Source organism: Drosophila busckii, chromosome 3L, assembly GCF_011750605.1.
Source record: "Drosophila busckii strain San Diego stock center, stock number 13000-0081.31 chromosome 3L, ASM1175060v1, whole genome shotgun sequence".
Taxonomy (NCBI): Eukaryota; Metazoa; Arthropoda; class Insecta; order Diptera; family Drosophilidae; genus Drosophila; species Drosophila busckii.
In genome coordinates this window covers 14510671-14524866 of record NC_046606.1, presented here as the reverse complement: position 1 = coordinate 14524866, position 14196 = coordinate 14510671, and the positions used below count along the sequence as shown (strand labels likewise).

The following is a 14196-nucleotide window of genomic DNA, read 5'->3' as shown; positions in this document are numbered from 1 at the left end:
AATTATTAGTTTTAAATTGTAGTTTTTAGAAAAATTGAAATAAAAAACAAAAAGCCTTATTTAAAAAAAAAAAAACAAAACACCAACCAACCAGAATCATGTGAATACACTTGACAACTGCACAACTAATTACTTTTTATTATTCAGGTAATAATTATAAATACACTTTGACAAACGATAGACGACAGATCGAGGGGTCATTAATAAAGTTAACAACTTGACCAAAAACACATACAAAACAAATAATTGTCAATTAAGTGGAGTATGAAATCAAATCACAAGTGCTGCCGATTTTTTCAATCTGCTTAAAAAACATAAATAAGATTAACATCGCATACATTTGCTGCCAGTACTATTAAATAGAAAGCAATTATTGGAATTAGAAGTTTTCAATTCTTTTTTGTTGGAGAGCAAGACGAGTTTATTACAGCCAGACCAACTTTAGTAGTAGTAAATAACTAGTTTGTAAATAATTATAAACAATTGTGCACACCACGGAGCAACAACAAACGGCAAAGGCAAAGGCGAGCCAGCCAATCTTTACGTTTTGAATTAACTGAGTAACCTCGAATAATATGCTCCAAGAACAAGCATAGGCTACTAATTAGACAAACAATAAGTATTAATATTGCAAGTAATGATTATTATGACAACTATTATGTATTATTATTAATATTATTATTATTGCAATTGACATAAGTGTTGAGCGGATGGCAACAGTTAGCACCTAAGCATAGGGAAATCTATAGCATAAGTTGGGCAACAACAATTTTCAAAAGTTCATAGGCGAGCTGCCAGACAAGAATCTAGGCAACCGGCTCGGCTAGTGAATACAAATAATATAATATTTCTGTAAATTATTTAAAATGCGTTTTTTTATTCTTGAGTATGTTAAACGATTATTACATTTATTTCTACACTTGCAAAATACGTATGTAAAAAGTTGATGAATATTAAATTTCATGCCGCTGTAAAAATTAAAACAACCAACTAACTAGTGAAGCTAAGTTGTATAATAAACATGAAAATATAGCAGAAATTATACATAAAATATTGAACAAAAAAAAAAAACCAGTAAGGTGTTTTACTTACTTTCAGTTTGCAGCTAACGAAATAAAACAAGTTTTTCCTTTATGTATATATAGATTTCATTTTTTATTTTGTATACATATATATATATATTTGTCTTTATACATCTTAGTATGGGGCTTTGCATAATAAATGAATACTAGAAGTTTTTGTCAAGCCAAATTGCCCTTGCCATTTCCTATATTAACTTTAAATCTGTCTTTGGGTAGCTTCAGTTGCATTTGGATATAACTGCTCGACTGATATTGAGCTTATTACAAAGTTGAAGAGTTTGAATTATTTTGTTCGGTTTGTGCATTTGCTGGAAAAAAACTATATAGAGTATTGTTGATTTTTTTGTATCATTTGTGGTTTATAGCGATTTACTATTGTTCATACATTTTGTCTAGCCGCTGTTTTTTTTATTATTGTGTGTGCTTTATAAACCAAAATTAATTATTTACACAGCTAATCGATTTTTGTTCACTCTGCTTAACAAGTATTTTTCTAATTGTGAAATTATAGTTAGATAACGTATTATAAGCTATAATTTCTATTGCGAGCTTATAAGAATTTGCTTGTTTATAGAATTTTTGGTTTCTCGGATTTAAGGTTCCTTTGCTTTTCTTTTTTTTTTTTGTTTTGTTGACGAAGACCAAACATGCTTTTTAATTTGATTAATAACCGCACAAAAAATATATTAATATTTTAACTTGAAGTATTTTTTGTAGCTGTCGTTCTTTGCTTTCTATTCAATATAAATGTCCTCGATGGGATAAGCGGTCTCTATGAACTTCTGATAGAAGCGTTGAAAGGCGCGACTGTTGGGAGAATTTTTAAATTTGTTAGTTTTAGTTTAACTAAGTTTAGGATGCAGCTTACCCGACAGCTTCGGCTACTGGTCTTGTAGACTCGGAGCCCTTGAAGACATGACAGGCGAAACGCTGCACTGTCGGATGCTTGGTAATAAAGCCAATGAAGCGATGATCCCTTGGATGAAATGCACAAAACGAAACATTCTTCAAAGAGTAGAAATAGTCGATGCAGGGCTTCTTCTCCTTCTTATTCTGAAAGGCAGAGAATGTAATAATGGCCGAATATCTTTGTAGCTGGTTGCACTTACATTTGGTGACGAGCGATCGACCATGCGCAGACCCTGGTCGGAGACCTCCAGTATGCAGGTCTGTCCGGTGGGGGAATTGCCGTACTCGCCCACGATTTTGCGCACTGCCTGGCAGACAACGCCTGTGCCCTTGTGGGCAAGTGTCTCCACCGAGCCCAGGTAGCCGAGTAGATAGCGCTCCTTCTTCACCAGCTGCACCGTCGGATCAAACTCGTTGTAGTCCAAGTCCACAGCATAGGCCGAGGGGAAGATGCCCTGACGTCCAGTGCGCAGATTGACGCCCTCGCACCACAAGTCCTCCGCCTCCTTTTGCACATAGACAGCATCGCCAATCTCCAGCTCAATCTCGTCGTGATGCCTTGGCACGAACTTGTGCAGTCCACGATGCGTGGCCTCCAGCATCTCCAGCTGGCCAAAGGGCACGCCTCCAAAGGGCGGCGGAAACGGCGACTGCGATACTGGTGAAGTTATCTGCGGCGACATGCTCTTGAAATCGTTGGGCGAATGCGCCGTGCTATGGCCGCTGTCCACATCGCCCAAGCTCTGCAGTCGCTCCGAATCGGGACTGGAATCCTCGTCCAGCAAATAGCCACACTTGAGCGTTAGAAATGACCGCTGCTGATTGTTGCGCTGTGGAGCCAAACCGCCAGCTGTGGGCGTAACGCCGCCCATGCGAAACTCATCCGCCAAGGTGCTGGGTGTGGAGCCACCTAAAAGATGCAGAATGGAAGCTGCAACGAGGCCATGAGTAGATTAGCTTCTACTACGTTTGGGAGACTAGAGAGCTACAAGCATGCGGGGAAAGGGGGCTTAACTAGCATAACTAAACCTTTGGAGCTTACATTTCTTGTTTTTGGGTATTTCGGGCAACTTGCGACGACGCCGCGTGGCAGCCGCACCAGGCGTCAAGAGATCTGTGCTGGCGCCTATGGTCACTGCAGCTGCATTGCCATTGAGACCCATAAAACCGCCTATGGCTTCCTGATGATTCAGAGGATGATGTCGATGCGAGTTGAAGGAGTCGTTTGTGTCCAGCGAGCCATCCGAGGAGAGTGTGACCTTTAGACCATCGCCCATCTCGTCATCTTCCACCTGACGCTGCAACTTCTCCTCCTCCTGATCGGAGCCCTCGCTTTTGGAAGAGTGCGAGTCCTCCAAATCATCGTTGGGTATGAGCCTAAAGTGAAAGTAAAGCTCAAAGTTAATGCTCACCAAGGTTAACACGTGCGCTGGCATATTTTTCAACAGACTCCACTTCGGATTGGAGGAGGCATTGGGTGGGCAGTACTTACGAGTAGAACGTATGCGAACTGTTCTTCTTGCTGTATGTGTTAATTGCGTGTGGCTCAAATATGGGCCTACGGAATTCTTCAAATTCGCTATCGGCCATTTCGCTGTTGCTCAACGCTGGGCAATTGCTGCTGCCTACGCTGCCACGCCCTAGAGCAGAACAGCACGCCTACAATTGTTCAGTTGCAGCTGCCTTTTAACTTAAACAATAACTGTTAACTTTTATAGCTCTTGTGGCAAGTCACTCTGTTTTTTCACAACGCAATGCAAAAATCGATAATTTCCTTTTGACGTCGTTGGCGATTTGACATCCAATCTTAGCTGGGAATTTATTCAAACTGCAGCTGTCAGGAGCTCGCTGCTCTCCAACTTTACCGCACGCGCACTCGCTCTTACTCTCTCGCTCTCTCTCTCTCTCTCTCTCTTGTGCGCTCTCTTTTTAGTTTGCATAACTCTGTGACTTGTTTTTGTTTACAACTTTGGGGCGTCTGTCAGTGGCTTTTGTTTTGGGGGTTGACAAAGCTGTGAGCATGCGCTTCCGCTTTCTCATGCATCTGCTCTCGGGGGTGGGTTTCAAATTGCAATACTGTTGCGCCCCGGTGTCGGTGTCGTTGCGGACTTACCATATGAGCGTGGCGCGTAGCACAGGAGCGTAGCACAGTCCACACAAAGCGCCCAGTCAGGGGCTGATTGTTAATTTTACAAATTATATATTCAACTACTTTCAAGTTCCAATCCCCAGCTGTTGCTTAAAGTGTATATCAAGGCAAGTGTGTTCACGAAATAAATTCAACACAACGATGCTTACATGAATAATCATGCGCTCTACTCTACTTGACACTCGCTTGCGAATTAGTTGACGTAACTTAATTATGCTGAAGTAAATACAAAATCAACTCAAATCAAATGAAATCACAACTGCCATTCATCGTGGCCTTCACTTTGACTGCGCTGTGGGTGCAATTTGGCAAGTATTTAAGTTTGCGCTTTAAGCGACTCGTGCGCTGCAATAAATCCATCAAACAAATAAAACTTGTACCTGATGGCCCCACAGCAATCACTTTAAATGCCTGTCCAAGCTCAGTCAACAGTTGGCAGTAGACAGGGGCCATTAAGTTTATCACATCAGCTCATCATTGCCCACGCATGTGGCTAACCCACTCCCTGCATATTTTAATGGCCCAAGTAGCTTTCACTCGCCCTCGGCGCTGAGCTGTTTACTTTTCTCTAGACGCAAACAATGCCAAAACCAAGACCAAAGCCACCAAAGACACACAGTCGCAAAAGAAATTGCCATTTATCTATTATTGACTCTGCCTCTGCTGCTTGCCCGAAGGGGGCATGGGCAACAATAGCCTGGCACTACCGCAATAAGATGTGGTCGTGTGGTAGCGGAAAAAACTTTCAGCGCTTTGTCGAGTCAAAGTGAAAGCCAAAAGGAACAGGCAGCATCAAGTGGTTGGCCTCGTCATGCCGCATACCGTAAAGAGGACTGACGTTGAAATTGTGTCAGCGGTTAAGTGGAAGCTTCGTTTTAGATTAAAAGTATCTAATCATAGTTTGATTTTCAACAGGTTGTAATCGAAATTTTATATGCGCTTGAAAGTAGGCAATTTTTTTAATGATTAAATCTTTATTGTGAATCAGGAGATCAATGAATTACTTTATAGCGCACATTATTTCAAAAATGATATTGCTCACATATAAGCTATAAGTATAAGTATTATAATATTATGTGTTGTTGTTAAAATAAAATAAAATCAATTACTCAAAGCTAAGATTCGTATCCCCAAAAAATTAATCCGTTCTGATTTAATGTGAGTGTGAATAGTTAGTTTAATTAAATTCGAAATTACGAATAGATTTACTGAAGGTATATTTTGACTTATGCTTACGCAATCTGTTTAATCTCTTTGATTAATCTGTGTTAATCAATTTGAGCTCTACATAACTTTTGCCTTTCCTTTGTATCTCCAGCAAGTGATACACACAGTTTGCTTTTACGGTATTATCCTGCCCGCATAAATTAAACGCAGGCATTTGAAAGTCAAGCGCATTCAGCAGAAATAAAAGTCCAACTCAACGCATTTAAAGTTGTTGCTTGCTTGCTTGCTGATTAGAAAGTGAAATGACGTCATGCGTTGGACTTGGAGTGCTTGCCTGATTTCAACATGATTTGGCCAATCAAAGCAAGCACCCTCACACACACATGCATCCAACTAGCAGAAGTTGCAAAAGAGGTGGAGTCTGCAGAAAAAAAAAACAAAAGTGACTTGAACAAATTTATCTCGCTACGCACACTTAATAAATACAATTGAATATGTATATATGCATGTATGTGGAAATCAAATGGTGTGTGTTTCAGTGTGTCTGTGTATGTGTGGGCCTGCTCGATGGCCTATAAAAGGCCTGGCGCACTGTGGCAGTATCTTGCAGTTGGCGTTACGTTGCGCATACGACGCGTGTGCCACAGTTGGTTCGCAGTGCTTAAGCTTGGTTTAATTTCTGTTAAAATGAGTGCATCGGGCAAGAGTTTGCTAGGCTTGTGGCTTTATCGCAGCGGCGAACAGGAATGGGCCGTTAAGCAGGGAAGTCCTTTGCATGCGCTCAAAAAGGAGTCCTCAGCTTCCTCAGCAACTGCAACTTCAACTTCGCATGCAAATCTATCGCGTCATGCCTCAGCGCCAGGCGATAATTTTCTAATTTACTCACCCAAGAAGCTGGAGCACAATGGCGAATCGCATCGTTCCGGCGATGCAGAGCGTCAGCATTCACCAGGCGAGCGCATTTCGATACTATTCACGCTCAAAAATCAAGTGGGCAACTTGGCACGTGCTCTCCAAGTGTTCCAGGAGCTGGGCATAAATGTCTTGCACTTGGAGCTGTCGCCTCTGGAGACTTCTAGCAATCAGGCGGACGTGCTGGTCGATGTAGAGTGTGATCCGCGTCGCTTGGATCAGGTGGTAAAGATGCTAAATCGCGAAGTCGCTTCGGTCAACTATACGTCCGTAAATGCGCACAGCTTGGCAAGAGCTCCCTCACTATCCGCTTGCTCCAGTTTCGGTGAGTTTACTATTTTCTTTATGTATACTTTCTCTTTTGATATTCATTACCTTTTTTAAACTAATTCTTAAAATAAGTATTAGTTTCAGCTTGCAAGAATATTCAGAATTTTGTATCTACTTTTTGCCATTTTCAACAGAATTAATTTTTTTTTTTTAAAACGTATAATTTACTTGAAATGGACACAATTTTTAAATTTCTGATTTCTAACATAGTTATCCAATGATTATCATTATTTGTACGTAATTTAATATATGATATATATATCATTTAATATCATCATTATAATAATTGTTAACAATAAATTAAAAGAAAATCTTCAAAACAAAACTCAGTTGTAAATTACAAAAGTTGACTAACAGTTTTATAAGTTTTATAAATTATGTATTTTGTAAAAAGACTATTAGGAAATCATTAATTCATATTAATATGATTATATTTATATTATTATATTTCTATTACTTCGCACAAACTATTTATTTACAATGTATTAATTTCAATTAGTCCAATTATTAGAATTATTATTAAATTAGAGTTCCAAGTAACCAAAATCATCTCAATATTGCTCGCTGTGTAAATTTAAGCACAACCTACGCTCATTATATTAAAATTCACTCAGTCTTGGTAGATTACATATACTATGTACATTTAAAAAAAAACAAAAAATATCTGAGACATTTATATATATATTGGTGAAACAAAAAACAAAAAAAATGTTGAAAATGTTGATTCAAAGGACCATCAAATTAAACTAGTTAAAATTATATGAACCGACATCAGTTGATTCAGTTTCAATACTTCAAAAATTCTATTAAGCATTTTAAATTGCAAATTTCAACACTACCTAGACTTTGGCGATATGGTATGGTTCCCACGCAAAATATCCGACATAGACCAAGCGCAAAATGTGCTCATGTATGGCTCCGAGCTAGATGCGGACCATCCAGGCTTTAAGGATCCAGTGTATCGCAAGCGGCGCGAGCAGTTCTCCGCCATAGCCAACAACTTCAAGCAGTAAGTATTGAATAAATGTGATTTTATGCTTTCATAACCCGAGCCACCACCAACAGTGGTAATCCCATTCCGCGCGTGCAGTACACGCCTGAGGAGGTGAAAACTTGGTAAGTTTTGATTGCTTTGCTAACTAGTTTAGGTGCTCAAAAGTTTTCTCATGAAAAGGGGAACTGTCTTCTTGGAGCTGCATCGTCTGTATCAGTTGCATGCGGTGCCGGAGTACATGGAGAACTGGCCGGAACTGGTCAAGTTCTGTGGCTACCGCGAGGACAACGTGCCACAGCTGCAGGACGTTAGCACCTATCTAAAGCGCAAGACAGGCTTTCAGTTGCGCCCCGTCGCAGGATATCTCTCGCCGCGTGACTTTCTCTCTGGCCTGGCGTTCCGTGTGTTCCACTGCACGCAGTATATTCGCCACTCCTCGGATCCCTTTTATACTCCGGAGCCGTAAGTTTCAACACAGTAATTGGTAACTGTTTATTTTAAATATTCCTGCTGTAGTGACTGTTGCCATGAGCTTTTGGGCCATATGCCATTGTTGGCCAACTCCAGCTTTGCCCAGTTCTCGCAGGAGATCGGATTGGCCTCGCTGGGTGCCTGCGATGCGGATATTGAAAAACTGGCTACGGTGAGTAAAAACTGCAGTTAAGCTTGACATTATCACATAATTATTTTTTTGTAAAAATAAATAACATAATCTTAAAGACTATTAAGCTAAATGCACTAAGCTTGTACGTAGAAAATCTTTTTTCCAAAACAAATTAAATTTTGTTTTTCAAATTTGAATTTTCTTCTTCGTGCTCCTTTCTTTTTATATATCATACTTTATTTCCGATATCGATAAATACTTAAATATGCCAAATATTATCTTATTTAAAAAAGAACTAAAAATTTTGTTTTTCAGTTTTATTTGTTCAATATATAATAATTTATTTTTATTTAAATTAAAATTAAATTAAATTATTTTTAGTTTTGCTTAAATTTTAAATTAAGTGCAAATTAAATGCATTAGGAAAGCTGTTCCATAAATTTTTCGATCGGATACTGTTCTTTCTTAGCTACAGTTACGTTTAAAATTATGCATACTTATTCCTGCTGCAGCTGTACTTCTTTACGGTGGAGTTTGGCCTCTGCAAACAGGCGGACAGCAGCTTTAAGGTCTACGGGGCAGGTCTTCTGAGCTCCGTCGCAGAGCTGCAGCATGCCATAATGGCCAAGGATAAGATCAAGAAATTCGATCCGGAGCTGACCTGCAAGGAGGAGTGCATTATAACCTCCTATCAGAACGCCTATTACTATACAGATTCGTTCGAGGAGGCCAAGGAGCAAATGCGGTAAGTGCCAACTGCCAACTGCTGCTGGCCCATTAATTAAATGATTAACATTTCTGCTGTACGCGCAGCGCTTTTGCGGAGAGCATACAACGTCCGTTTGGAGTGCGCTATAATCCGTACACCAGCAGCGTCGAGGTGCTGTCCAATGCGCAGAAGATTACCGCTGTGGTCAGCGAGCTGAAGGGCGACCTGAGCATTGTGTGCGCGGCTTTGCGCAAGATCTCCGCCACGGATGAGAATCTGGATGTGGATTGCATAGCCAACATGTTGCACAAGAGTCTTAATGTGCGTGCTCCTGGCTCTGGCAACGCCAACAGTCCGGAAAACTCGGACAATTCCATAGCCGAAGGCGATTAGAGCAACTACAACTAAACTATATAATGGGACCACACATATATACGAACATATACAAATACAAATATATATATATTTATTGTTGTCTATGCTAAATTTATTTGCAAGCTTACACATATTGAACTTATAGTAGAAAACTTGAATAAACATCGCTGCTTGTTGTCTTCTTTCTAACTTAACCCAATACCCGCCCTAAGCTTTCCCCAAGCCTTGACTATTTGTAGATCATATCACAGTCGCTGTTCATAAAGAGCTTGCGGCCAATGTAGCTAGAGGTGTACTCCAGCAGCAGATTGGGTATGGTCCAGACCGTAAAGCTCAGCGCCAGAGCATGCCACTGCTGCAGCCTCAGGCGCAGCTCATCCAGCCAGCCAAAGCGACTGCCAACCCGACTGGTCACCGTGCTTGTCACACCGCGCACCACATCGCCCGCCAGACTGGACACGCTCACTTTGCGTTTCCGCTTTGAATTGGGTGAACCATCCGAATCCGTTAGAGCGCGCTGCTGTAAGGCATTGGCATCCACGGGGGACTTCATCTCGACGCGTGGCGCGATTTGTATGCGATCGACTGTGTCGCAGATTTCCTCATTGCTAATCAGTATGCCAGCCACGATATACATTAGCTTGAAGACTCTGCGGGGGGGGGATTGCGGGAAGAGCATTAGTTGGGCATTAGTAAGTATATTTACACAAGCTCATACACACCTCACTGTATGGGAAATCATTTTGCCTAACAAGCGCAGAGCGAGAGAGAGAGAGAGAGAGAAAGGCAGAGAGTGAGAGAGCACTCAGAGTTCAAAAGTTGCAACGCGCGTTGTGTGGATTTTCGTATGTTTGTTCTTGCTTGCACTAAGCGCTTTGGCTTATCAGTCTAACGGCATACATATATATTTACACAAATATGTATTTGAATATATATATTCCAATTTAATTTAATTTTAACACTTTAGTTTAGTCTGTTTTTAATAACAGTTTTTTGATTAATTTGTTGAAATATTTCAACTTGTTATTGAGTTGTAACATTAATTTATAAGTTTTTTAGTCAGCGCACTATCTGCGCACCGCACTCAGCAGTTGTTCAAATTCAACTGAACGTCTTAGTTTTTTCAGCGTTCGACTCAGCTCAATTTTTTTTGTTAGCTGATAAGACACTGCAACATAAATACCTATGTACATACATAAATACATATACGCATATGTATCTATCGGCGATAAGCCATCAAACCTTATGTTATTTTTATTAATGGTGTCCAAATATTCTCAATGTCAATGTCTTGACTCTCTGCGGCGTTGTCTGCACTCTCACAAATACTTAAACTGATATTGTCTGACACTTTCTTATCGTTTATATTTTTATGGCTAATTTCTATTTGTTGTCGGCGTTAAAATAACTCTGTCTTGCTTAGAAACTACGTAATGTTTGCAGTCAACTGTCTTGGACTTTGGCATCAACATGCATGACACACACACGCCGCCGTCGTCTAGCCTTGTCTTTAAATTGTATATTACTAATGCTGATTGAAATCTATTTTGGATTTGGCATTCATGTTCATAGTTCGTGCTCAGTTTAGTATTTGATAATGTGCAGCTATCACTCTCGGATCAGGCGCCTCTAACAACAACACATTGCGCTTTCTTATTATTTAATTGCTTATTTTTCAAATTAATTTCCGTTACGCTGTCATAGTTGCCACACCTGTTTTATTTTATTTCAATAATTTTCCTGCAAATGGCAACATTGTTTTTCCTTAGAACGTATGCGTCACACAGTGGAACGTAAGTGAGCGCCATCTATTGCATGTTAGTACTCACTGACAAAAGCTAAATGCTTTGCGATAAAATCAGCGGACTTAAATATTTTTTTTGTAGTAGTCCAAATTTTAGTTAACTTTCATAATAAAGAATTTTAGAAAAAAAAATAAAAACATTTTCAACTGTGTCGTTTCTAATCGGTTAATGAAATTTAAAGACAATTTAATATAATCATTTACCTCTCATTTATTTGTAAAACAAATAATCTTGGAATTAGTATTACTTTTATAATTACTTTTATAATAAAAAATTAAAAATAGACGTTATCAAATATTACCAGTATAAATATTTAGCTATTTGCAAAAGAGGAATAAGAAATATGAAGACCAATTGACGGTTACTCTTTTCCGCCATTATTTTCCATTTAATTTAATTTGCCCATTTGCATTAAAAATAGTGAAGTGGAAGTGTTGAACAACATTCTATTCGATATATCGTTTATTACACTGTGATTTTGCAAACAAAAAATGATTTCCACAGTGACACAGTGTGCCCGCCTAAAATTCAAATGTCAGATTCACTGATAAGCACCTATCTATCTTTGGTTTGTAGTCTTAAAGCTTTTGTTTGGCTAAATTTATTAACCTTTAAAGCTTAGACACTCTAACAATAAGCAATTCTGTTTTATATATAATTTTCCTATAATTTAAAACTCATATTTTCTCTTTTACCTTTATACTATTACAAATAACTCAACTTGAATTGAGCTCAAATTTAAAAATTCAGCATATCAAAAACGAGCTATATACTGGCAATAAGCAATTATTCCAGATTGACTTTGTTTCGCACAAGTTACATATTATTTTGAATATCCAGAAATTGGTGTCAAGATTGAAATATATCTAGCCGATCATGTGGAGAACATTATTAACTTAATACACACACACACGTTCAAAATTTAAACACAATGTCGCTATGAAAATTGCGGTCAAGACTCATTCCGACGTAACGTAACGCACAAATAGAACTGAATATCAAATCAAAAGGCAAGTTTTACTGAAGAATTATAATAATAATACATTTTATATAAGTTTTTATATTTAAGTATATTTAGCTTATTGGTTTGTTGAATATTGCTTTTTGTAATATTATAACCATCTCCTGCCTTGGGTTGTGCAGCATATTCTTATATTTTGGATTACTTATACAAGCCCCCTTATATCCATTCAGGCTTCTCTCCGTCTCAAAAGTTGCCGGGCAGAACGGGGATCTGAAAATTTAAATAAATATATTATAAAATAGTTTAAATAAAACTTACTTGTGCTCGTTGGCCCCACAGCAACTTGTCCTATGCGCTCTATATATGTACGGCCTGAAAGATATTTTGCAATTGTCGCATAACGAGGTATTTCTCGGGGCTCTAATTTTTTTTTGTCAATATCGAGCATCGAGCTCGGAGCCGTAGCCGTTTCTGGACAGGACTGGGACTGCGTGAAGAAGTCGATGTCTGGACAGCATTGTTCTTGGTGTTGCCAGTTGAAGACAAGGTACAATAATTGTTGCTGCTGCAGCTGGTGTTAAAGTTGTTCAACTCTAATTTAATTTTGGAGTTGCGCCATTTTGATTTTGTTTTGGAGTCTCCATTTCAACTTGATGTTGCATCTTCCTGCAAGTTAAAAAAAGACCTGTCAATCTGCATATAAATCTAGCTAACTAGATTATAATTATAAATAAAAAAAATATATAGTATCAAAATACACACCTTATGGTATCCAGCCAAACCATGATGATGTTGAGAAATCTGCAAAGACATAAAACCCTACAAAAACACTAAGCACTACACTGCACATGCGTTTAAAATTCAAAACACACAAACGCAATGACAATTGAGTTTTAAAATTAAAAGTTCACTATTTGTTTTTTTCACACACTGCATACGCGTTCAAAATTCAAACACAATATCGCAATGAAAATTGTGTTTGAAAATTCTAATTTAGCGAACGAACGAACGACGGTCAAAATTTACCGGAACTCGTGGAACGCACAAATAGAACTGAATATTAAATCAAAAGGGCAAGTGAGTTTGAGTTTTATTTATATTTTAAATATATTTTTAAAACTTAAACAAAGATAATTATATTAAAGAGTTAAAGAATTTTACTTTTGAAAGTGATAAATTAAAATGTGATTCAAGAGTTAGTCGCATAGTCGTTGTTGATTTACTGAAATATAATAATAATAAGAAATATAAACTTTATAAGTTTTTATATGTATATATATTTATGTATTGGTTTGTTGAATTATTATTTATGTATTATTATTATTTGCCTTGTCCGTTAAATGTTCCTATTTGCCTCCAATCTGGAAAGGAATCTTTATTATTCCGTTTACATAAAAATGGCCCTAAAGTTATGTAAATAACATAGGGTATATCAAAATTGTCTGCTACGCCTAAACTTTTTGAAAAATTCTTACTTCTCAATTAATGCATTTCAGCAGCTCAATTGTTTCACCTTACCAACATGGTTTTGTGAAACATAAGTCTACTACCACCAATCTACTTGAGTTTTCGTCAATGGTAATCAAAGGTTTTCACAACAAAATGCAGACTGATGTTATTTATACTGACTTTAGTAAAGCATTTGACTCTGTTAATCACCGTCTTCTAGTTAATAAATTAAGCTTGATTGGACTTCCAAACAATTTTCTGAAATGGATTTCCAATTACTTAACTAACAGAACTCAGAGGGTGATTTTCAAGTCGGCTGTTTCCAAGCCAGTATTCGTAACGTCTGGTGTCCCTCAAGGTAGTCATCTTGGTCCTTTGCTCTTTAACCTATTTATTAACGATCTTCCCTCAGTCATTATGCATTCCAATATTTTGATGTATGCTGATGATGTGAAGCTGTGTCTATCATTTAGAGACATGTCATGCAGTACTTTATTGCAGACCGATCTTGATTGCTTTTTTAATTGGTTCAAAAATAATTTATTAAAACTTAATTGCTCTAAATGTAAAGTTATGTCATTCCATAGACACTCGCCTCACATCGTCAACTACTACATGGATCAATTGCCTCTCAACAGATTATCGGAGGTTAATGACCTGGGTATTCTCCTTGATAGTAAGCTGAAGTTTGACAAACATGTTTCCTTAACTGTCAATAAGCAATTCAAGTTCCGGTTTATCAAACAG

The 14196-nt window shown here is 38.2% G+C and overlaps 3 protein-coding genes across 4 annotated transcripts; 1 reads left to right on the top strand and 2 right to left on the bottom strand.

Moving 5' to 3' along the window:
- Positions 1–1189: 1189 nt before the first annotated feature.
- Positions 1190–4244, bottom strand: LOC108598440 (JNK-interacting protein 1). Of its 2 annotated transcripts, XM_017985073.2 has the most exons (6): positions 4105–4243; positions 3484–4035; positions 3034–3368; positions 2192–2922; positions 1951–2135; positions 1190–1889 (listed from the first exon to the last, which is right to left on the bottom strand). In XM_017985073.2, the coding sequence occupies exons 2-6, from the start codon at positions 3579–3581 to the stop codon at positions 1817–1819; spliced, it is 1422 nt and encodes a 473-aa protein (XP_017840562.2). In that variant the 5' UTR covers positions 3582–4035; positions 4105–4243; the 3' UTR covers positions 1190–1816. The 2 variants fall into 2 exon arrangements, with proteins under 2 accessions (XP_017840562.2, XP_017840563.2); XM_017985074.2 differs by having other exon boundaries at positions 2192–2901; positions 3484–4244.
- Positions 4245–5936: 1692 nt separating this feature from the next.
- Positions 5937–9292, top strand: LOC108597905 (tryptophan 5-hydroxylase 1). Its single transcript, XM_033293419.1, has 7 exons — positions 5937–6544; positions 7393–7558; positions 7615–7665; positions 7724–8005; positions 8060–8186; positions 8660–8892; positions 8961–9292. The coding sequence occupies exons 1-7, from the start codon at positions 5995–5997 to the stop codon at positions 9247–9249; spliced, it is 1698 nt and encodes a 565-aa protein (XP_033149310.1). The 5' UTR covers positions 5937–5994; the 3' UTR covers positions 9250–9292.
- A 30-nt stretch (positions 9293–9322) lies between these two features.
- LOC108599931 lies at positions 9323–10181 on the bottom strand. The gene is made up of 2 exons (XM_017987143.2): positions 9954–10181; positions 9323–9881 (listed from the first exon to the last, which is right to left on the bottom strand). Exons 1-2 carry the CDS (start codon positions 9971–9973, stop codon positions 9461–9463), a joined length of 441 nt encoding a protein of 146 aa, XP_017842632.1. The 5' UTR covers positions 9974–10181; the 3' UTR covers positions 9323–9460.
- Positions 10182–14196: the final 4015 nt, after the last annotated feature.